At 47.0% G+C, this 22,728-nt stretch overlaps 1 protein-coding gene and 1 pseudogene across 1 annotated transcript; one reads left to right on the forward strand and one right to left on the reverse strand.

The window, feature by feature from the left end:
* Positions 1-881: 881 nt before the first annotated feature.
* On the reverse strand, positions 882-22,429 carry FUT2 (fucosyltransferase 2). Its single transcript, XM_006173856.3, has 3 exons — positions 22,342-22,429; positions 12,406-12,497; positions 882-3,539 (listed from the first exon to the last, which is right to left on the reverse strand). The coding sequence occupies exons 1-3, from the start codon at positions 22,368-22,370 to the stop codon at positions 2,521-2,523; spliced, it is 1,140 nt and encodes a 379-aa protein (XP_006173918.2). The 5' UTR covers positions 22,371-22,429; the 3' UTR covers positions 882-2,520.
* Positions 15,197-20,659, forward strand: LOC102522329 (annotated as a pseudogene).
* Positions 22,430-22,728: the final 299 nt, after the last annotated feature.

A 22,728-nucleotide genomic window follows, 5' to 3' on the forward strand; every position in this document is an offset into this window, starting at 1 on the left:
TTAACCTGGATAGGAGTTTCTGCTCTGTTATTCTTTATACCATGCGTTTTATGAATGTTTCACATGTATGATGTTAGAATTTAAAAATAACAATCAGGACTTCATAACTAATACAAGATGGCAAATAAAGAAAGGAAAATTAAAAATAAAATTTCTGGGTTGGGTTGATGCTGAAGACTTGGTGTGGTTGATGAGAAAACCTGCAAAGTGAAGAAGTTCTGAATTCACCTTAGTTTTGCATTTGAGAACCTGAGGGCAGCCTCTCACTTAGCAGACTGACTTTAGAAGAAGTGATAAAAAAGGTTAAAACAGATCTCACTCAGAGACACGTAATTGAAAAAGGTGCCTTTTTTTCCAAAGAAGTTGGAGAAAAATTTAGAAAATGGTAATATCCAACTTCGGCAAGACTGTGGGTGAATGGGTGTAGACAGACTATAATTGGAGTTGGATAGAATTTAAGTTTTTCAAAAGTGCACCATCATTAGTTGCCAGAAATGTTACAGTAGCCTTCCTTCTTATTGGTCTCTATGTCTCCACCCTTGCCCCTACAGCCATGTCTCCACATAACAGCCAGAAATGTCCACACAGCAAATCAGATCATATCACCTCTCTAAGTAAAACCCTCTGATGGCTTCCCATTGGTCTTAGAATGAAACCCAAAGCCCTCAGCAGGGTCAACAAGGCATTTTATGGTCCCACCCTGTTAACTTCTCCACCCATACCTGTCTTGATGTGTTCCAGCCACACTGGCCTCATTTCACTCACATAAATAACTGGACTTTCTCCTGCCACAGGGCCTTTGCACATGACATCTCAAGTCAGGTGGGGAAATTCATGTTGGCCTTTTTCATGCCGAAGTCATAAAAGTTTTTGCAAATACAGAAAGTAATTGTTTTAGTTTATTCCAGTTATTGACGGCTGCATAACAGACTTTCCCAAAACTTAGTGGCATAAAACAGTCACATTATTATGCTCAACACAATCTGTGAATCAAGAATTCAGATATGGTTTCTCTCTGCAATGTATCAGGTGCCTCAGCTGCATCACTCTAAATGCTAGGTTGACTGGAACTTCTGTGGAATCATCTGGAAGCTTCTTCACTCACATATCTGATGCCTGGGCTGGGGTGACTTGAAGCTGGCCTCAGCTAAGACTGTTAATCGGAGTACTTCCATGTGGACTCTCATTGGGTTTGGGCGTCCTCACAGCATGGCAGCTTCAGATGGCTGGACTTCTGACATCATGCTGATGACTGAAGACTCCAAGAGTGAGTGTTCCAGCAAACAACTTAAAAGCCATGTTGTGAGTAAGTCCAAGTTACCCTGTCCTACACCAGTTGAGCTCCACAGGTAGTTGCTTGAGAGAACTCGGCCAGTTTAGCATGGAGCAGAGAATCACCCAGCTGACCCACAGAATTGTGGGAAATAACAAATTGTCATTTTAAGCCACTATGTTTTGTCAATGCAGCCCTTGAGGGCAGGGATCCTGTCTATTAGGTTCACACCACATATGGTTACTACAAGGATGATGGACTCTCCTCGAGTTCATTGAGCCATGCTGGTCTCTGAGTTCTCAACAATAATCACCTGAGGCCCTAGAACCCAGGGTTGCAGAGGTGGGGCATATGGTCTTGGATTCACACCCAACTACTAGCCAAGATGGCTCTCTTGTGAAGACTGGAAAAAAAAAGTCTCTATTCTGGGTGGGCTAACTAGAAAAAAAAGTGAGCCCTCTGGGTGGGCACCATCCCTAGAACACACGGCTTGGAGAGAAGACTGTGGGCTCTATTTAAGCCCCACCTGACTCCTTAGCCAGGTGCCTTTGCTTAGTGACCTACCTGCACAATAACTCAGAGCTTCCCTATTTTGCACTCTATAGCCATTCTTCCCTTCTTCCTTGATACGAGCACCCCAATTTTCTTTCTGCAAACAACCGTGTCCTTCAGAGGAGGCTGATTGATTTCCCAGCTGCAGAGGGCAAAGACTTCTTGATCTGAGGCTAAGTCAAGTCCAGGGTCTGATTCATCGTGCTTTGTAAGGAAGGAGTCATGTGGGCATGGGACTCACTTCTGGTCATTAAGACACAGGGCCACTTGCTGAGGTTTTGGAAGGCTTCCCACACTCTTCAAAAGGGACCTAAGATAAGAACAAACCTCTTTTTGCTGCCTTGGGAAGAAGCTGTCTGTGTGTGACACCTGGGTATGTGGCAGCCATCTTGGGACCACGAGGGAGCCAATTTAAGAGATTAAGCAGCTCAACAAGATGGATGGAACTGGGGTCACTGATGATGTTCTTGAGCTGTTAAATTAACCCAGGAGATGTGCCACCTCTGCTCCTGTTGTGTGAGACTCATGAACATGTTACTTAAATAAGTTCATTGGGACTTCTGTTACTTGCAGCCTGAAGCATTCTGATACAAGGAGGAAGTGTCCTGGAACATGTAACAATGTGCTCCTCCTGCCTTGGCACTGACCTTGGGGGAGCCAAAAAAGGAGAATGGGGTCCAGAGGACCAGCTAACATCAGTGCTTGAGTAGTGGGGACAGGTCTGCCTCAATTCCGATCCACTCTGGCAGGAAGGCTGCCTCGGGCTTAAAGACTTTGAGGAAGGGAGAGTCTGGGAGAGTGTAATTAGCTAGGTATATGGTCTCTCCACCTGCAAGGTAGGCGGCCCAGATCCCGAATGTCCCAATGGTCATGATGGTGTGGTTACACTGCGCGAGCAGTGCAAAATCCTTGGCTGGTGAGCCTTCATTGCCATTGCCGGCAAACACCACATCCCCACGGGAGGCATCAATGTTTTCCCGGCACCAGGCCATGCCGTTACTGGAGACCACAAAGATGGGGGTGCTGTAGCGCGTCCGGAACCAGTTCAGGGCCTGCTCTAGGTATCGCCGGTCAGCGACCACGCCCTTCCACACGTTGGGCATAACGTGAACGTAGTCCCCTCGGCGCACGTGGACCCCTACGAAGGTGCTCGGCCGGCTCCCATTCACCTGCAGACCCCGCAGAAAATTCTGGGCCTCCTCCCGCACGTGGTCGTGCAGGGTGAACTCCTGGAGGATCTCGGCGTGCAGGTGGTGGTAGAAGGTCCAGGAGCAGGGGTAGCCGGTGAGGCGCACGTACTCCCCCGGGATGTGGCGGTACTGGTCCTCCATCCAGTCGTTCAGGTGGTAGTTCCGCCAGGGGATCCTGCTGGCCGTGGTATCGTGCAGGACGGGGAGGGTGATTCTGAAGATGGGGGCCAGAGTGCTGTGCATCTGGGGCGGGATGAAGGCCGGCCGCCCGTTCATCTTGGCCAAGGCGTACAGGGTGGCGTACTCCCCCATCTGGTTCCCCAGGCGGCCTATTGCATTGATTGTCCACATGCCCTTCCGCGGGGGGCTGGAGGGAGTCTCCACCATCTTTGACTCCAGCATCTCTAACTCCCACGAGGGTTGCATCTTCACCAGCCGCTGCTGAAGGTGAAATATGGTGGAAGCCGCGAAGACAAAGAGGATGAAGGGGGCCGTGGGGAAGAAGAAAGTTGCTGTGTGCATGGCTGTCAGGGGAGGGAGAGCAGGGACAGTTAGCTTGGGGGATGGAGGCCCTGGGGTGGCAATGAAGCTAGCAGCGCAGTTGTGTGTGCAGACACTGTGTGGTTGTATGTGTGTGTGGATTTACTTCGTGTGTGCATGTAGTGTGAATACCCAGGTACACGTATGCACCTCTGCAGTGTGTGCTATGTGGATGTGTTTACACTGGATTCATATGTGCATGTTTACACATGTAGATCTATGTGCATTGTGTGTGTTCACATGGCATGCGCATTGTATGATATGTATGGGTATCCATATATTGTGTATGTAGGTAAGTGTGTGTGCACTTGTGTGCACACGAATGGACATCATATGCACAGTGTATATTGCACGCATGTGTGCACGCAGGCACACCTCATTCTATTCTGCTTCCAGATGCCGCAGTGTTTACAAATGGAAGGTTTGTGGCAACCCTGTGTTGTCAGGTGATGACTTTATTTTTTAGTAATAAATTATTTTTAAATTAACTACATTGTACTTAAACTAAATTAATAATAAAAACAATCACTTTAAATTAACGTACATTGATAGTTTAGACATAATGCTGTTGCACACTTAGTAGACTACAGTATAGGGTAAACGTCACTTTTGTATTCACTGGGGAACCAAAACATTTGTGCGACTTGCTTTATTGCAGTCATCACTTTATTGTGGTGGTCTGGAACTGAACCTGCAATATCTCTGAGTTCCATTTGTATTGTGTACATGTACGGGTGTGTTTTTTATATATATATATATAGTGTGCAGTTGTCTGTGGCTAGATAGCATGTGTGTGTACGTGAGTCTGTGTATATATATGCATACGTTATATTGTATGTTTAAATGGGAGTGTTTATAGACTGTGAGTATACATGTATGGTGTCTATATGTGATGAACACAAGTGTATGAACCTACTAATTACTGGGGATCCAGTTTCAAGAGATGTCCACCTTGACATGCCTGCCTGTCTGTATCCCCTTCGAAGGGAAACTGCCCTTCCATCATTAGCTCAACCACTTGATCTGGTCACCCTCCTGGCTGTAGATGACCGAACATGAGACAGACACCTGGGTCCCCGGTGGCTTCTCTTTTCCTTAGCTGAGGCGTTGAGAAGTGTAAGTTGGCTCTAAAAGACCAGTTGGCCAATTTTCTCTTGAGCCTTTTTACTAAAAGGCTCAGAGGCAGTTGGTTTTTTCCCTCATGACATTGTTCGGTGTCCAACAATTCTGTTCAGTTCTGACCCTATCTACCTGGACTTAGTATCAGATCCTGCAAGTTCAACAGTTACGTTCCATCAGACTGTCCCCAACTTCAGACACCAGTTGCAAGCCCTGGGCTATTCATACTTCTGATTGACCAGGTATAGATCAGGGTTCCTGTGTCCCCCTCCTCAGGTTTGATAATTTGCTAGAATGGCTCATAGAACTCAGGAAGGCACTTTGCTTGTGTTTACTAGTTAATTATAAAGGAGACAAATGAGTAATCAGAAGAAGAGGTCCTTAGGACAAGGTCCAGAAGGGTTCTGAGCACAGAGCTTCTGTTCCCTTGGAGTTGGGGCAGATCCTCCTCCTAGCTCATGTTTGCTAATTCAGAAGCTCCCTGAAACCCATTCTTTGGGGTTTTCATGGAGGTATCATTGTGGAGGCACGACTGATCAAATCATTAGCCACTGGTGATGAACTCGATGTCTAGTCTCTTTCTCGTCTCCAGATCTGGCGTGGGCGGGGTGGTGAGGGTGAAAGTGCCAATCCTCTAATGGAGGTTTGGTCTTTCTGGTGACCAGCTCCCATCCTGAAGCTATCTAGAGCCCTGGCAAGAGGCGCCTCATCAGTATGAAAGACATTCCTATCGCTTATCGATCAGGAAATGTCAAGGCTTCTAGGTGCTATGTGCCAGGAACTGGGGACAAAGACCACAGATGATTCTATGAAACCATGACAGGTGATGTTGAAAGGGAGCATAGGAGTTGGTGCAGCTGGGATGTGTCAGATGCAAACTGAAGCAGAGGGAGCCAATTACCAGAAAACACCTGAAGAGATGGATGTGCAGAGACTTCAAGAGAACTTCAATTCCTGCTGAAGAAATCCCAGAAAATCTGCTTATATTTCTTTTGGGTTTTTTTGGGCAGGGGGTGAGGGGAGATTTGGTATGTATGTATGTATGTATGTATGTATGTATGTATGTATGTATGTATGTATTTATTTATTTACTTACTTACTTACTTATTATTTTTAATGGAGGCACCAGGGATTGAACCCAGGACCTTGTGCATGCTAAGCACATGCTCTACCATTGAGCTATACCCTCCCTCCACCACACACACACACACACACACACACACACACACACACACACACACTTATATTTGAACGAGTATACAACCTGTTCTTTTCAACTCTGGTTACAACAGAAATTAGTTCCTGGGGTAGGGTGGTTGCATAGTCCAGAACTTCCGAGAACACACAGGAGTCACTATGGTGTTATAGGAGGTAGGGGACTTGGAGAATTCCCCATCCTGGGACATAAATCTTGACCCAGTGGTTTGTAGAGTGAAGCAGTTAATTAAGCGGTTGGCTGGGATTCTTTAGAACAAATCAAAGGCCCCCAAAGGATGAGACTTTGAAGATAAGATTGCTGAGCAAAAGTAAAGCAGTTGTAAGAAAAGAAAAGCAGGAAACAAGTCGGTTCTGACTCCCCATTATGCGGCTAGAAGCCAGTAAGGAAAAGCGGAACAGGACAATTACTTAATGTTATCACAGTTAACACCTTGTTATTGCCAAAGATTACATCGAGAAATGACTGATAGGCTTTGTCATCTTGCAATCTAGGTGGGACCAGCACATGTTGCCACAGTGGAAGTCCAGGAGTGGCACCTAATTGTGTAAGATGGGGATCCAAGAGAACAGGAATGGAGATGTCTGGGAGGAGTCAAAGGAATGATGTTCTCTCAGCTTTTCCAAAGACTTCCCTCTTCCTTCTCTGTGAATGTGAGGTTCCCACCCACGTATAAAAACCTCTTCCTTATGAGCAGGCTATAATCGCAGCATATCCTGGAGGCTTTGCACCAAGGTAGATGAAAGATAAAGATGTCTATTTGATTTGGTCTAGGGCTTGTGTTCCTGGTCAAACTACTGAACTAAGTGGCCACTAAGAAGAGAACATTGGGGCTAAATCAAGCTAGGTGTGACCTGGCTGAAGCTGGGAAGGTGCTGGAAGCTATGCAGGTGTGGTCCTTTCGGGTTAACTATGGCTGATAGAAAGTTAGCAGAGGGCCATCACTAAAAAGTCTACCAATAACAAATGCTGGGAAGGGTATGGAGAAAAGGGAACCCCCCTGCCCTGTTTGTGGGAATGTAATTTGGTGCAGCTAGTATGGAAAATAGTGCAGAAATTCCTTAAAAAACTAAAGTTATCATACGATCCAGAGGAACCATTAATTAGAAAAGATACATGCACCCCAATGTTCACAGCAGCACTATTTACAATAGCCAAGATGTGGAAGCAACCTGAATATCCATTGACAGATGACTGGATAAAGATGTTGTATATCTGTACACACACACACACACACACACACACAAATGGAATACTACTTAGCCATTAAAAGGGACAAAATAATGCCATTAGCAGCAACATGGATGGATCTAGAGATGATCATACTAAGTGAAGTAAGTCAGACAGAGAAAGACAAATATCATATGATGTCACTTATATGTGGAATCTAAAAAAAAATGATACAAATGAACTTATTTGCAAAACAAACAGACTTGCAGACATAGAAAACAAACATGGTTACCAAAAGGGACGGGGGTGGAGAGATAAATTAGGTGTTTGAGATTAGCAGATATGTTACATATAACAAACTATTATATATAAAATAGAAAAACAACAAAGTCCTACTGTACAGCACAGGGAACTATATTCAATATCCGGTAATAACCTATAATGACAAATAGTATGAAAAAGAATACATATATATGCATATCTATGCTGTACACCAGAAACTAACACAACATTGTAAATCAACTATACTTCGAAAAAAAAGTTAGCAAAAAACCAAATGTGGCAATATCCCTGCTTCTGATTTATAAGTCACTGAAACCCTTGAGCTATTAAGAGCACATAAGCGTTATCTTTCCAGAAGAGATTGAGGCTTGTCAACTACATGCCTGGATTTGAATTGAACCAACTCAGCTGCGGGGGTGGGCCCTTTGGGTCATCCCCAGGTGTTGAGCCCAACCAGAAATAGCTCCCTGGTGGCACAATCTCCTCTAACCCTTTTTGACTTGAAAGAAAGGAGTCAGGGAGGCTGGGTTGACTGAAGAAGGTTCATTTCAAAGCTCAGCTGAGTCTCAGTCTTACTGCCCGCAAGTTCCACGTGAGGCCCTTCCTCCTGGCCACTGGAAGTGCAACCTCCGTTCACTCAGCTCTGTGTGGAATGTACTTGACGCAGTGAGCCAGAGAGGACACGTCTCTCTCTGGTTAAGCACACACCCTCTGGCTGCGGGCTGCTGACTGCCAGCTCCCACAGCTTTCTCTGAGGATTAAAACCGTGCCTGGCACATACACACATGCAGTCAGTTTTTCTTCTTCTTTTTCCTAATGGAGGTACTGGGGATTGAACCTAGGACCTCATCCATGCTAAGTACATGCTCTAACACTGAGCTATTACCACCCCCCTCCATCAATTTTTGATATTATCCCATATAAAGCAAAAGATGCTGTCTATATGGGCTCTGGGCCAGTGACCAGTTGGTTTCCACGTTTTATATTGGGTGTATGGGTAAATGGTCAAATCTAGCCCTTAGAACACAGATCATAGAATTGGAGGGAGTCACACATGAATGTGATGAGGGCAGGCCTAGAGGAGGAATCTGTTTCATCAGAGGTGGTGAATTCTGAGATCAACTAAGGTCGCCCCATACATCAGAGACAGATCCCGTGGACCGAGCTGACTTTGGGAGGTTATATCTCTGGGGAGTGATTGAGTATATCTGTGATTCACCTGCCATGACTGAGGTTTGATTTAGTTTTTAAATGGCATTGAAGGCATAAGATAAAGAGAGCAGGTGATGGGCGATCATGACGTGCACTGTATTAAGGAGGTGTATTTTTGCTCGGCCAGCCCACAGACCTTGTTACAGCCTGTTATGGGTTGAATTGTATCCCTCTGAAAAACATATATTGAAATCTTAACCCCTTGGTCCCTCAGAATGTGACCTGATTTGGAGACAGGGTCTTTACAGAGGTGACCAAGATATAATGAGGTCACCGTGAGGTTGGCGCTAATCCAAGACGATGGGTGACTTTATAAAAGGCAAAACCACAGCCCATAGTACATCATAAGACAACGACTGGCCCAAGGATGGCCCATCCACTGGCCAGGCTATGATGCTTGGGGGTGGGTGCCGGCTCCAGAGAACAAGTTGTACCAAGAAGATTCTCTCCCTTGGGAACTGGAAGTTAGAAGCCCAGAGACGGTGGCCCATTGACTGTGGGCTGGGCAGCTAAAGGGCCCCCGAGGGCCCAGCTGAGGCAGCACATGAAGCCATGTCTAAGATGAACGGGAGAAATCTGTGAGCAGAGGGGATTCAGCCCTGAGAATCAAAATCAGTGAAGACCCTAGAGAGAGGTGAAAGTGTCTTGTGGTCCTGATGTTCTTGGTTCCTGTTCCCTCAAGGCCACGTGGCATTTCATTCTGGTCCAGAACCCACCCCTGATTCTGGGTGGAGAGGAACCCTCTGGGGACTGGGAAGCAGGAGGAAGCTACGGGAAGGAGGAGGGAGCCCCACGGTAGGAGGAGGCAAGCTTTCTGCGGAGTGGCCTCTGCTTTCTTCCCACTGTGGTCCTCTCTTCCCTTCTCCAACTGGACGGTGAGTCCTTGAAGGGCAAGGGGTAGACTTGACACCTCTGTCTGGCTCCCCGCTGGCCAAGGACGGGACTTGGGATGCTGGGGGCCAGGGGGAATGCTTGGGGGAAGGCAGAAGGATGGAGAGAAGGAAGTGAGAAGGGGAAGGAGGAGAGAGAGATGGAAAAAGAGACCAAAAAAAGAGAGCAGGGGAAATAGAAAGATACGGAGGAAAAGACAAGGACAGAACCAAAGACAGGGAGAGAGACAGACAAACAGAAACTGAGACAGAGAGGAAGAGGGAGGCAGGGAAAGGAAGACAGGAAGAAAGAAACAGACAGAGACAGGAATAGAAAGACAAAAGCAGATACAGAGACAGAGAGGCAGAGACAGAGACAGAGAGAAAAGAGGCAGATGGACAAGATGAATCTTACGCCACTTGGGTGCCACCTCCAGTCTCTGCTCTGTCCCCGTTCTCTCCTTCTCCAGGACAGTCCCTTTGGGATCTCTCAGTCTCAGCGTCTTTCTTACACACATGTTAATAGGTGCTCAGGAGACGCATGTAGAAGGGGTACAAGTTCTACCTCTGTCAAGTCCCCCTCTGGCCCCATTTGTTTTTTTCTCCCCCTCTCACTGAGTCTCTGCCAACATCTCCCTGCCTCATTCATTTCCCTACATCCCTACCTTTTTCTTTGCTTTTTTTCCCCACATCTCCATTTCCCAGCACCTACTGGGTGAAACAATGAATACTGGAAGAAGAGATTTTCACAATCAAACCTCCTCATCTCTGGACTGGCAGCCAGTGCCCCAAAGGTCCCCTTGAAAATTTGTTTACAGCAGACAGAAAGATAAGAAGGCCAGTTTCCTTTGGGTAAGAAAAAATGCAGAATATTCTAGAACTATGGCTCTCAGTCTCCCTAGGTGTTCCCTCCCTTCTTATCCGGAAAAGGGGATGGGCCACTGCTGAGGGGCCTAACTGGCCTGTAGACCTCAGCCCCCTGACCTTGACCAAAGCCCTGACCTTGACTGAGGCTGCAGGGAGAGGAGGAGGAGGCGGGAAGAGCCTCGCAGGCTGTAACCCAGGGTCTGGGAGCGTGGGCCTCGCTGTGACGTTCTGAAAGATTTAGGTTTGGAGAGAAGCTCAGTGAGGTGTGGTCAGAAGCCTCTAAATATCTGTAGGATCTTGACCAAGGGTCTGTGCCTCTCAGTGTCAACATCCAAAAATTGGAGGTAATAATAACAGCACCGCTCTGCAGGGCTGCGGCGGGATGTGCACCGAGTGGGCTGGTCCTGTCTCCCGTGGCAGGGGACACACTCCAAACTCACATTAACGTCAGGCTGAAACCAAGTGTCCTGTCTCTCGTGCCCCCCTTCCTGCAGTTTTCTCTCAGTAAATTTTAACAACAACCTGGAAAGCAGGTGTAAGTACGTCCATTTGAAAGCTAAGGAAACTAAGGCTCAGCGACTGGTCAGAGAGGAGGGTGGGTGGCAGGCCTGGGGGAGGGCCAGGGCTGGGGCGGGTGCTGGCGAGGAGGGGAGGAAACTGGGAAAGCGGCTCGCTGATGTCGTCAGTGGGGAACTTTGGGGAAAGCCAGCAGCTGGAGTCTGGACCAGAGGCAGCTTCTGGCAAATTGGAGGAACCTGCCTTTCCCCCAGTCCTCTGAGGTCAGGAAGTACATCTCCTTACCTGCCCTCAGTCTTATAGCTGCATTAGGCCTTGGAGTGAGGGGTCAAGGCCCCTTCCTCCACCTTGGTCCCGGGGGGGGGGGGGTCACCCCTGAGGGACTGCAGGAGGATACAGAACAGAAAAGAGCCCCAACTTCAAAGGAGGAATGAAGCCTTCAGGTCTCTCAGCAAAGAGGCCACTAAAATCTGCCGATAGCTTCTTTTCAACTTTTTCCATCTGGTCCACATCTCTCTACCCAGGCCTGGCCTCATCCTCTCCTCTCTTGGGAGGCTGGCCACAGCCTCCTCGCCTCCCTTCCTGCCCCACATGAGAGCTGACCCTGCCTCCTCCTCAGCTCACAGCCCTTCTGGGCGTCCTGTCCCCTCCCCCCACCCCACCCCCCGCCCCCCCAGGCTTTGTCACCAGGGAGTAACCCCAACACTCCCCTTCCTCAAGCCCAGTTCTGTCACTCCCCTTCCTCAAGCCCAGTTCTGTCACACCCTGGGATTTGCCAGACCTGTTCCTTCGGCTCTGAAAGCCCCTCCCTACCCTTTCCAGCCTCCTTCCCCCAGGTCAGCTCAGGTCAATCAGCTGAGTCCCGGCCTCGCTGCCAGCTCCCAGCTCTCCCTCCGCTCTCCCTCGGCTAGGCATGGACAGGTTTGCGCTGTCCATCCCTATTCCCGAAATTCACACTATCACCACAACCCTGGGGAAGAGTTTAAGACAAAAATGTTTGGGCTACCACTTGGAAATCTCCAACTCTATTCTCAGACTTAGGACAGAAATGGTGACTCAGGATGGGATAAAGAAGCCAGGGATCAGGCCACTTCCCGGGTAAGGGCTGGCCTGGGGGTGGGGCCTGCGGCCTGGGGGTGGGGCCTGCCGCCCGGGGTCTCTAAGCATCGGGGTCCTGCAGTCTGTCTCAATCTCAGATGGGACCAAGATGGGACCAAGTCATTCAAGTTACTATCAGGCCGGTCCTGGCTTGCCATTGTCAGGTTGTCTCAGGTCGGTTCCAGGGAAATGGTGACAGGAGGGAGGGAGGAAGGAAGCCGGTGGCCTTGGAGGGGGAAGGGAGAGCGATGGGGACGGAGGGGGAAGGGGGTTCAAGTAACCGATCTGCAAGGAAGGAAGGCAGTGGGAGCTGAGAAAGGCAGCCGGCTAGGGGGCTGCCGGGAGGTCAGGTGGCCCGTGTGCTGGGGCCAGAGGAGGTGGGCGCTGAATCTCTGGGTTCAAGTCTCTCCCCAGCCCTCTGTCCCGCGCGCGCGCGCGCGTGTGTGTGTAACGCGAGCGGGCTGCGGGTGTGGGGAGAAACTCCCCCTCACCATCTCTCACCTGGTCCTGGCTGGACAACAAAGTGGCAGCTCAGCGTGCTCCCTCCCCTCAGGGACGACTTCTCACTCAGAATCTGCCAAACCTTCCAGCACCTGTGGCCAGAAAACCCCGCCCAGAATCTGTTCAGCCTCTGGGAGCTTGTGAGAGGCAGGGTGCCTGAGCTGCCAGAGCCAGTTGAGCCCAAGCTCCTCCTTCCTCCCCAGGTGCCGGGTGCTGCCAGGATGTAGACATGGAAGGCAGCCTGGAGGAGGAGGACAGAGTCCTGCTGGCCTTGGCTCTCCCAGACTCAGCCTTCTCAGGGTCCTACATTTATTTGGGCAAACAACTGTTAGCAGTTACCTGGCCTACCAACCTCATTCCACCTTCACACCAATTCCGTGAGAGAGACACTCGTGTGCCCTACAGCACAGCTGAGAAACCCAAGACACACAGTGGTGAAGGCACTTGCCCAAGGTCACAGAGCTAGAAAGTCACAGAGGCTGGAATATGAAACCAGGCAGGGTAGAATTTTGGAGAACACCTGGCAAATAGCAACTCTTCTCAGTTTCCCTTATTTAAAAAAAGATTCTCTTGGGAAAAGACCATTTTGTATCTCTTAATGGTATATTATGGGTCCAAGCAAAGCTCAAGATTGCAGAAGCATTTTACTGGAGGGGTGGGTGGTGAGGCGGGCATCACCAGAGTTCCCAGCACTCCTAACACTGAAAGAGGGACAAGTAGCCCTCTGGATACCTCCCCTACTGGTGACATGTACAAATGCCCTCCTTCCATCCCCACAAGGGAAGAAAAAAGGGGGCTTGAATCCAATCAAGTCTCCCACTGTAATCATCAGTTTTTAGAAAACAAGAGGACAAAGTTTCCAGTGACTTAACAACATGAGGACAAAATCAGCCAGTAGGACGCAGTCTACAGGACAAATGACCCGGTTTCCCCCATGATTGAATGATGTGGAAAAAAGTAGCAAATTGAGAGGGGTACTTATAATATATGCAAAGCAGATTTGGGGCTCAGAAACAGAGAAGCAGATTTTTCACCTGCATGGATGTCTAACAGGTTGTTCAAAAGTCATGAGTGGGATTGGCTGATACAAACCACTATGTACAGAATAGAGAAACAACAAGGTCCTACTGTATAGCACAGAGAACTATATTCAATGGCTTGTAGTAACTGTACTGGAAAAGAATATGAAAAAGAATATGTCTATATGTATGTATGTATAACTGAATCACTATGCTGTACACCAGAAACTATTACAACATAGTAAATAAAAAAAAAGTCATGGGGTTACAGGGCGATTCTTCACTGTGTAACTTTTAGCAGCCCTGGCCCTCAGTCACTAAACGATGTGTTAGCGCCAGACAACCATTGTGACAACTAAAAATGCCCCCCGAGGAACAGTACTCCTGAATTGGGAACTACCACCCTAACACCCTAACCCTTCTTGGGGACCAGGGGTGTGCTGGTAAACTCTTAACAACCGGCTCTCTTGAGAAGAAAACCCTGCTTGGTAGCATTTGTCAATTTCCACGGTCTAAAAACTCCCACCATGGTCAATTTCAAGCTACCAACAGGACACTGTGGGTCACAGAATTGGAAAAACGTGCACAGCAAAACACGGTTATATCCCCGCCATGCAGACAATAGAGAGAAATAACCGTGAGATAGATTATTGTACAATGTAGTAAGATAATTAGGGTGTGATGAGTTCTGAGCACTCATTCCCTGTTGTGTAATATATTCAATTGTAAGTGGTATAATTTAATTCTAGGTAATGGCTGTGCTTAACAAACAGCAGGCAGCATTCCTAGAAATTTAACTATCAGCTCTCTCTGAAGAGGTGTGTGCTGACTCCAACACACCACTGCTTGGGATCTACATCGCTTGTCTTTGATGCTCCATTCTGGGACTGCCAGTGTCCCCTCTAGGCTGCTCTGGAAAGGTCCAGGTCAAGTAGGGCTATTATGGCTTGGGGGCTGGGGGGGAGGGGCTACCATGTCTGTCACTCTCCACTACAGTCTCCACTATATAGACTATACCTTCCGTGATTCTATCTGCTCAGATATTTAATTAAGCACATACTATATTCTGGATTTCTTCTGGGGGCAAGGGTATGAGAATCTCTGGGAACTTTAGTACCTGACCAGTATTTGTGAAATAAATTCCTGCAATTAGTATTGTCACTCAGGACTTTGCAAAAGTCTATTTGGTATTCAGTTGTCAAAAGGACTGAAGCACCGATGCACGCTATAACATAGATGGACTAGGAAGACACGCAAAGTGAAAGGAGCCAGGCACAAAAGGCTGCTTACTGTCTGATTACTTATATGATGTGTCCTGAGTAGGCAAATCAAGAGAGACAGAGAGTAGATTAGTGGTTGCCAGGGGCCAGGGTGGGGGAATGGGCATGAGGAGTGATTGCTATAGGTACTGGGTTTTTTTTGAGGGAATGGAAATGATCTGGAATTCAATAGTGGTGATGCTTGCATAACATTGTGAGTGTGCTAAAACCCCCTCTATCATACACCTTAAAATGGTGAATTGATGACTGCCATCAGCCTGTGGCAATATGATACGACTGTGTCTCATACACGTCTGAGCCAACCACCCCCCAACTCTCCCCAAACCCCCACCATGGCACCTGTCACCCCCAGGAGAGATCTTACTGGTCCTAACCCTCCTCTGCCCAGCCAGGCCTCTTCAGAAAGCTTCAATTTAAGTTCCTCCCACACCTCCCTGGGCATCAGCAGAGTTCTGTCTTGCTTTGACTTCCACTTTGCTCTCTTTAGACACCATGGCTCAGAAGGCCAAGGTCACATGGAGAAGGTGACCTAGAGGCAGGTCTTTAATTCAAGTCACTCATTCCCAAATCCCTACACTCCCCTTGCCCTGCCAGCTCCTTTGCAGTTTGGGGGTCAAAGTTAGTCTGACTTCATAAACCACCAGGAACTCCCATAACCCTGTTTTATATCTGTACTGCACCTTGAATGATAATAAAACAATAATAATAGAATCAGAATATTTGTAGTGATTGTTGTTTCCCTGCAGGCAGGAGCCCTATCTATGTTATTTATTGCTGCACAATATCAAGAACTTAATCCTCCCCACTCCCGTAAATTATCACTACCGAGGCACAGAGAGGTACAGTCACTTGCCCAAAGTCACACAGCCTGGAAGTGGCAGAGCTAGGATTTAAACCTTGAACCCATATCTGTTGTGTGTGTGTTTTTAAAAACTATAGTAAAATACACATAACATAAAACGTGCCATCTTTACCATTTTTAGGTGTACAGTTCAACAGTGTTAAATATACTGGCAGTGTTGTGCAGCCAATCTCCAGTAATTCTGCATCTTGGAAAACCAAAACCCTGTCCTCATTACACAGCAACTCCCAATACTCCTCTCCATTGCCCCTGGCAACCACTGTTCTACTTTCTGTCTCTATGAGTTTGACTATTCTAAGTACCTTATATAAAGGGAATCATATAGTATTTGGCTTTTTGTGACTGGTTTATTTCACTTAGTATATAGTGTCCTCCAGGTTCACCCATGTTGTGGCAGGTGTCACAATCTCCTTCCTTTTGAAGGCTGGATAATATCCCATTGTACGGATAGACCACATTGTGTTTATCTGTTCATCCACTGATGGACACTTGGGTTGCTTCCATCTTCTGCCTGTTGTGGACAGCGCTGCTGTGAACACAGGTTCAGTCAGTATTTTGAAAAGCAACACTCACTGCTTCCAGAACACAGAACCACTGTTGCTGGTAATAAAAGCTCAAAAGTCTCTGTTGAGTAAATGCAGAGGGGACCTGACACCTACAGAGCAAGTGCTCATGGGACCCTCTTCCCCTCACAGATGGAGAAACCAAGGCAGAGAAGTCATGCCCTTCCCAGGAGCCCAGAGCCAGGATTTGAATCCACAACATCCTGCTTTGGGGACTCTAGCTCCCTGCCATCCTTCAGTCCAACCCCTGCTTAACAAACCTGAAACTGGCTGTCCTTTGCGTGGAGTGAGCTGCAGAGAAGTGGGCAGCAGTACAGAAGGGAGATGCACTGAGTGTCACTGGCCTAGGTTCAAAACCTGACTGCCACATGAGGGCTGAGGATCTGAACTCCCCCAGCCTGTGAAACAGCCTGGTGCCTGCTTCAGGAGACTGTCGGGGATAAGCCAGGAGGCCCCATGGGAAAGGCACAAGGAGGTGGACAATTACTAGTAAGCAGTGACTATCACTCTAACCCTGTCTGTAATGGGTACTGAGCACACACACTTTCTGCATTTCTTAGAACACTGATATGCGTTCTCTTGGAATGCAGCTGCAATGCTGTGAGGAAGCCCATCTGTCCTTCAGGAGAGAGGCCATGTGGAGGAGACCCAATTGTCCCAGCCAAGCTCCCTGCTGAGTGCAGCTGCATGAAGAGGCTTCAATGACACCACAAGGAGAGAAGAAGCACCGAGTCAATCCATGTAACTGTGAGAAATAATACATTTTGCAGTTGAAGTTGTTTTGCTGGGGCTGGCTTGTCACACAGCATTAGCTAACTGAAACACCTTCCACTAAGGCAGTTCGCTGAGAGGCATGACTGTTTTGCTCCCTACTGTGTCCTCATTGCCTGGAACATTTCTTGGTAGATAATAGGAGCTCAATTTGTATTTGTTGAAGGAAGGAAGGAAGGGAGGAAGGATGGAAGGGAAGGATTTTTCAGAACTCCGTGTCCCGGGCTGATGTCCCTGAAATGTAGGGGGAAGCCAGTAACTGCCCACCAGCCTCTATGCATGTAACTAGTGTGCGTTTAGGTGGAGGGCGTACATATGTATACAAACGTTCCTCAGAGATACTGCAGATTCAGTTCCAGACCACTGCAATAAAGCAAATATCACAATAAAGCAAGTCACATAAAATTTTTTTGGCTTCCCAGTGCATATAAAAGTTATGTCTACACTATATGTCTACTATTAAGTGTGCAGTAGTATTACATCCCCCCAGAAACAAAAAACAAACAAACAAAAAACCCCACAACGGAGTTCCGCCCCTGCAGAGATCCGCGCTGGGACGGACCCCGGGGTGCTCTCAAACCCAGAATGTGGGGCCTGGGCCCGGCTGGGCCCGGCTGGGCCCGGCTGGGCCTGGCTCCTGGCCACTCTCCGCGCCGGCCTGCGCCCGCCGCCGCATCCCTAGCTGGCCCGGAGGAGGCAGGGCGGCTGCGCCCTTCTGCTGCGTGCCCGCGTGGCCACCGCCGCCCCTACGAATCCTCCGGGGCCCGGGCCGCACAGGAGTTCGCTAGAGGGAGGCGGAAGAGGCGGCAGAGGAGGGAAGGGAGACGGCGGCCGTGGAACTAGAGCGGATCTTAGAGTCTGTGTAACGCTGCCATCTCCGCTGTTGTGGACAGCTACATCCACGCCCGCGGAGATACTCGCTCCTTGCCCAAAAAGTTCCGTCCAGTTCGATGTTTACAACAAACTGTACCAACAGCGATGCTTGCGTCAACAGGGCAGTGAATTTTGTGAATTGGAAATTTTTGCTAAAGTATTGAGAGCTTTGGATAAAAGACAATTGCTTCATCATTGTGTCCAGGCTTTGAAGGATCATGGTGTGAAAGTTGCTTCAGTCTTGGCCTAACTCGTTCAGTAGACGGTGCACGTATATAGCAGAATCAGATGCTGCGGTAAAGGAAAAAGCCATTCAGGTTGGCTTTGTTTTTGGTGGCTTGCTTTCAGATGCAGGCTGGTACAGTGATGCTGAGAAAGTTTTTCTGTCTTGCCTTCAGTTGTGTACTCTACACGATGAGATGCTTCACTGGTTTGGTGCAGAAGAAATGTTGTGTAAGGCTGCTTCATGTGCGAAATGGAAACTGCAAATACCATCTGAGTGAAGAAACATTTAAGTTAGCTCAGACGTATATGGATAAACTCTCAAAACAAGGCCAGCAAGCAAACAAAGCTGCACTCCGTGAAGAACTATGTGCACTCCTATTTGCAAAAAGTAACTATGACGAGGCATATAAATGGTGCATTGAGGCAATGAAAGAAATCACAGCGGGCTTACCAGTCAAAGTTGTGGTGGATGTTTTAAGACAAGCTTCTAAGGCTTGTGTTGTAAAACGTGAATTTAAGAAGGCAGAACAGTTAATTAAGCATGCAGTGTATTTGGCAAGGGATCATTTTGGACCCAAACACCCTAATTATTCTGACGCATTGCTAGCTTATGGGTTCTGTTTACTCAATGTAGATAATATCTGTCAGTTTGTTGCAATTTATCAGGCAGCCCTTGACGTCTGGCAGTCAGTGTTTGGCGGCAAAAATATCCATGTAGCAACAGCTCATGAAGACTTGGCTTATTCTTACATTCACCAGTATAGCTCTGGGAAGTTTGGCGATGCACTGTTTCATGCAGAGCTGTTGGTATCATTACCCACATCCTACCTGAAGATCATCTTCTTTTGGCTTCTTCAAAGAGGGTGAAAGCACTTATTTTAGAGGAGATTGCAACTGACTGTCATAATAAAGAAACTGAACAGAGGCTCCTTTAAGAAGCTCATGATTTGCACCTGTCTTCACTCCAGCTACCTAAAAAAGCTTTTGGTGAATTCAACGTACAGACTGCAAAACACTATGGAAAACTTGGGAGACTTTATCAGACAATGAGAAAATTTACGGAAGCTGAAGAAATGCACGTCAAAGCAATTCAGATTAAAGGGCAACTTCTTGGGCAAGAAGATTATGAAGTAGCCCTTTCAGTGGGACATCTGGCTTCTTTATATAATTATAATGTGGATCAGTATGAAAATGCTGAGAAACTTAATTTGCGATCTATAGCAATTGGGAAGAAACTGGTGAAGGCTACAAGGACTAGAGTAATATGATTACTGAGGCCTCATTAAACTTTACAACGCCACAGGAACTTATGAGGAAGTGTCTGAGTATCACAATGTTCTGTCTAACTGGAACCAGTTGCGACATCGGCAGTATTCAGTGACCGATGCTCTTGAAGACACTGACACCAGCCCCCTGTCCACAGAAGAAGCGGTGCAGTCCTTCCTGATTTCTCAGAATGTTGAAGGACCGAGCTGCTGAGGGAGGACCTCAGTTACCCTTTCCCAGATTCCAGGGAATTCATACTGTGAAATCTAAACCATGCTGGCTTTTGGGGCTGGAATTTGCATCGAAACACTCGTCCAGTCCATTGACCCTATGTGGGTGATCCCTATCTTGCAGAGTGTCCATACGAATAAGCATATATTCAGTTATATTCAGCATGTACCACACGTCTAAGTAATCTGGCCCATATTTTCAACCTAGTAGAATAAACAACAGGAAAATTTTTTTTCTTTTTAAAAAATAATTCATTTTGCAGAAAGCCTGAAAGAAAAAAAGAACTAAATAAAACTATTTAAGAGTTAAAAAAACAACGTACATACCTTAATAAAAATACTTCACTGCTAAAAAGATGCTAAGCGTCATCTGAGCCTTCAGCGACTCACAATCTTTTTGCAATAATAACATCAAAATTAGTGATCACAGATCACCATGATAAATAGAATAATAATGCAAACTTTGAAATATGGCACGGATTACCAAAATGTGACACAGAGAAGTGAGCCCATGGTGTTGGGAAAATGGCGCCTGTAGACCTTCTCCACGTGGGGTTGCCACAAACCTTTGACTTGTAAAAAATGCAGTATCTGTGAAGGGAAATGAAGTAAAGTCTGCCTCTGGATACCACTATCCCATTTCATAACCAGGGCCGGCGATGCCAGAAGTTGCTTAATGAGGAACTGTCCTGCGTCCCCATGACTTTTGAACATTCTGCCAGACATGAAAGTAGGTGAAAAACTGGTTTATAAGTATCTGATCACAGGATGTGTTTTGCTTATTAACCGTGGAGCTAGAGGGCTTAGAGGGGCCCAGGGCTGCATGTGGGAATGTGGATGGAAAGCTCCCTTGTGACCACAGGGAAGGTGCATGGGTGTCCAGAGCTGCGGATAAAACCCTCGACACCCTGTCATCCACCTCTGCATCGATCAGGAGATACTCAGCGTAAACTAAAGGACCACTTACAACATCCTTCCAGCCTCCATTGCCAAGGTTACCCGCCATCAGACGGAGAGCTATGTGGGGTTGGGAATGGGGCCAAGCCACTCCTAAGCTTGTCCTCTGGCACAAAAAGGGGTTGTGGTATATTTCTAAAAAACCATACTATGGAATTTAAATTTAACAACATGCACAAAAGTAGACAGGATAATAATACAACGCAGCCCCATGTACCCATTGCATTTTCAACATATTGACAGTCTTGGGCATCTGTACCTGACCCAGCTTCCTCATTCAATCTGTAAACACATCAGTGTGCTCCTCAGATTGATGAGAACCATTTAAAATGTATAAAAAGCACCATGCTGTTACTAGATCTAAATATTAGCAATCATCTCTAAATATGTCATCATATAACACCCAGCCTAAATGATAATTTCCTGGATGGTCTCAAAGCTGCCTTTTTTCCCTTCTAACCACCACCAACACATCCTCATGCAAAGGTGAAGATCCACTGGTCGCTGCCCCAGCGCTCACAAACAAGAGCACTCTTTGCTTTGTGTGTTGTAATAGATCACACTCATTACACATGTATACATGCCTGGCGCTGGTTTGTGGGGTTTTTTTGTTTTTTTGTTTTTTTAGATAACAGTTTTATGGAGGTAGAATTCACATACTGTAAAATTCACACATTTAAATTTGTAATAGCCTATAATAAAAAAGAATATGAAAAGGAATATATACGTATAACTGAATCACTATGCTGTATCCCCGGAATTAATACAACATTGCAAACTGACTATACTTCATAAAAAACATTCACCCATTTAAAGTATAAGATTCAAAGAGAGTCAATCCTAAGAGTTCTCATCACATGATAATTTTTTTCTATTTCTTTAGTTTTGTGTGTCTGTATGACATGATGTGTGTCCACCTAACTTGGGATAATCACTTTATGATGTATGTTAATTGAATCACTATCTGACTTGATTAAGGTGTATATCTTAAATTCATACAGTTCTGTATTTCAAGTATATCCCAATAAAACCAGAAGAAAAATAATTTTTAATAGTATACAATTCAGTGGTTTGTTTTTGTCATTGTTTTGGGGGTTTTTTTGTGTGTGGGGGAGGTAATTAGGCTTACTTATTTGTCATTAATTTTTACTTAATGGATGTACTTGGGCTCGAACCCATGACCTCATGCATGCTAAGCATGTGCTCTACACTGAGCTATACCCTCCCCCTTACAATTCAGTGGTTTTTAGTGGCTTGCAGATCAGTGACTTAAAAATCAGAATGGATCCAGAGCTACGCATCAATCCCCACCATCATTTTAGAACATTTTCATCAAACCATTAATCAGTCACTGAAAGCAAAGCCTCTGTTCACTCAGCCCCGCACAGACTGTACTTCACCTGATGACTCAGAGGGTTTGTGACTCTGCGGTCGGTGCACACCCTCTGGCCCCGGGCTGCCCACTCGGCCTCCCGCACTCGGCAGTTGTGTGATCCTGGAGGAAGTGGCTTCACCTCTCTGAGGGGTTAAACAGTGCCTGGCCCAAGAACCGTATCTTGCAGGAAATGTCCAGAAAGGGCAAATCCACAGAGACAGAAAGCAGATTGGTGGTTGCCTAGTGCTAAAAGGGTGGGTTTCAGAGGGAATGGGGAGGCTTTGCTTTCAGTGGCCCTGAGAAAGGGGCTTATCAGGAATTTGGGGGCAGTAAGACGGAGAAGCTTGTGAGCCACAGCTGAACTGTGTAATGAACCTTACTCAGCAAAACCAGCCCCGCTGGCTCCGTTCCTTTGAGTCCAATAATGCCCAAGAAGGCTATCTCACCCAGGCATCTCATTTCTGGCTGGGCTCAAATTAACACCCGGGGATGACTCAAGGGGCCCAGAGCCCTACCTGGGTTGGCTCAATTGTGGTCCAGGCATCTAGTCAACACTGAGAATCTTCTGCAAAGAAATCCTTCACGCGATCTTAATGGCCTCTGAGGATTTCAGCAACTTTTAAATCAGAAGCAAAGATACTGCTGTAGGTCATTCAATGCCATACCTGGATAGCTTCTGACAGCTTCCCTTGTTCAACTAGGTCCCACCCTGCTTGACTCAGCCCTGGTGTTCTCGTAATGGCCCCCCGGGTTCCAGGCTCCAACCAGGAACACATGCCCTGGGTGAAGGCAGCCGGAGACGTGCTGGCTGTTAATTGCTTCTGTGCTAAGCCAGGAGTCTAGCACTGACCCAAGGCTTGTTCAGTTCAGTCAGTAAAAATGCATTAAACGCTGTATTGGTT

The sequence above is a fragment of the Camelus ferus genome, chromosome 9, assembly GCF_009834535.1.
Source record: "Camelus ferus isolate YT-003-E chromosome 9, BCGSAC_Cfer_1.0, whole genome shotgun sequence".
Lineage (NCBI taxonomy): Eukaryota > Metazoa > Chordata > Mammalia > Artiodactyla > Camelidae > Camelus > Camelus ferus.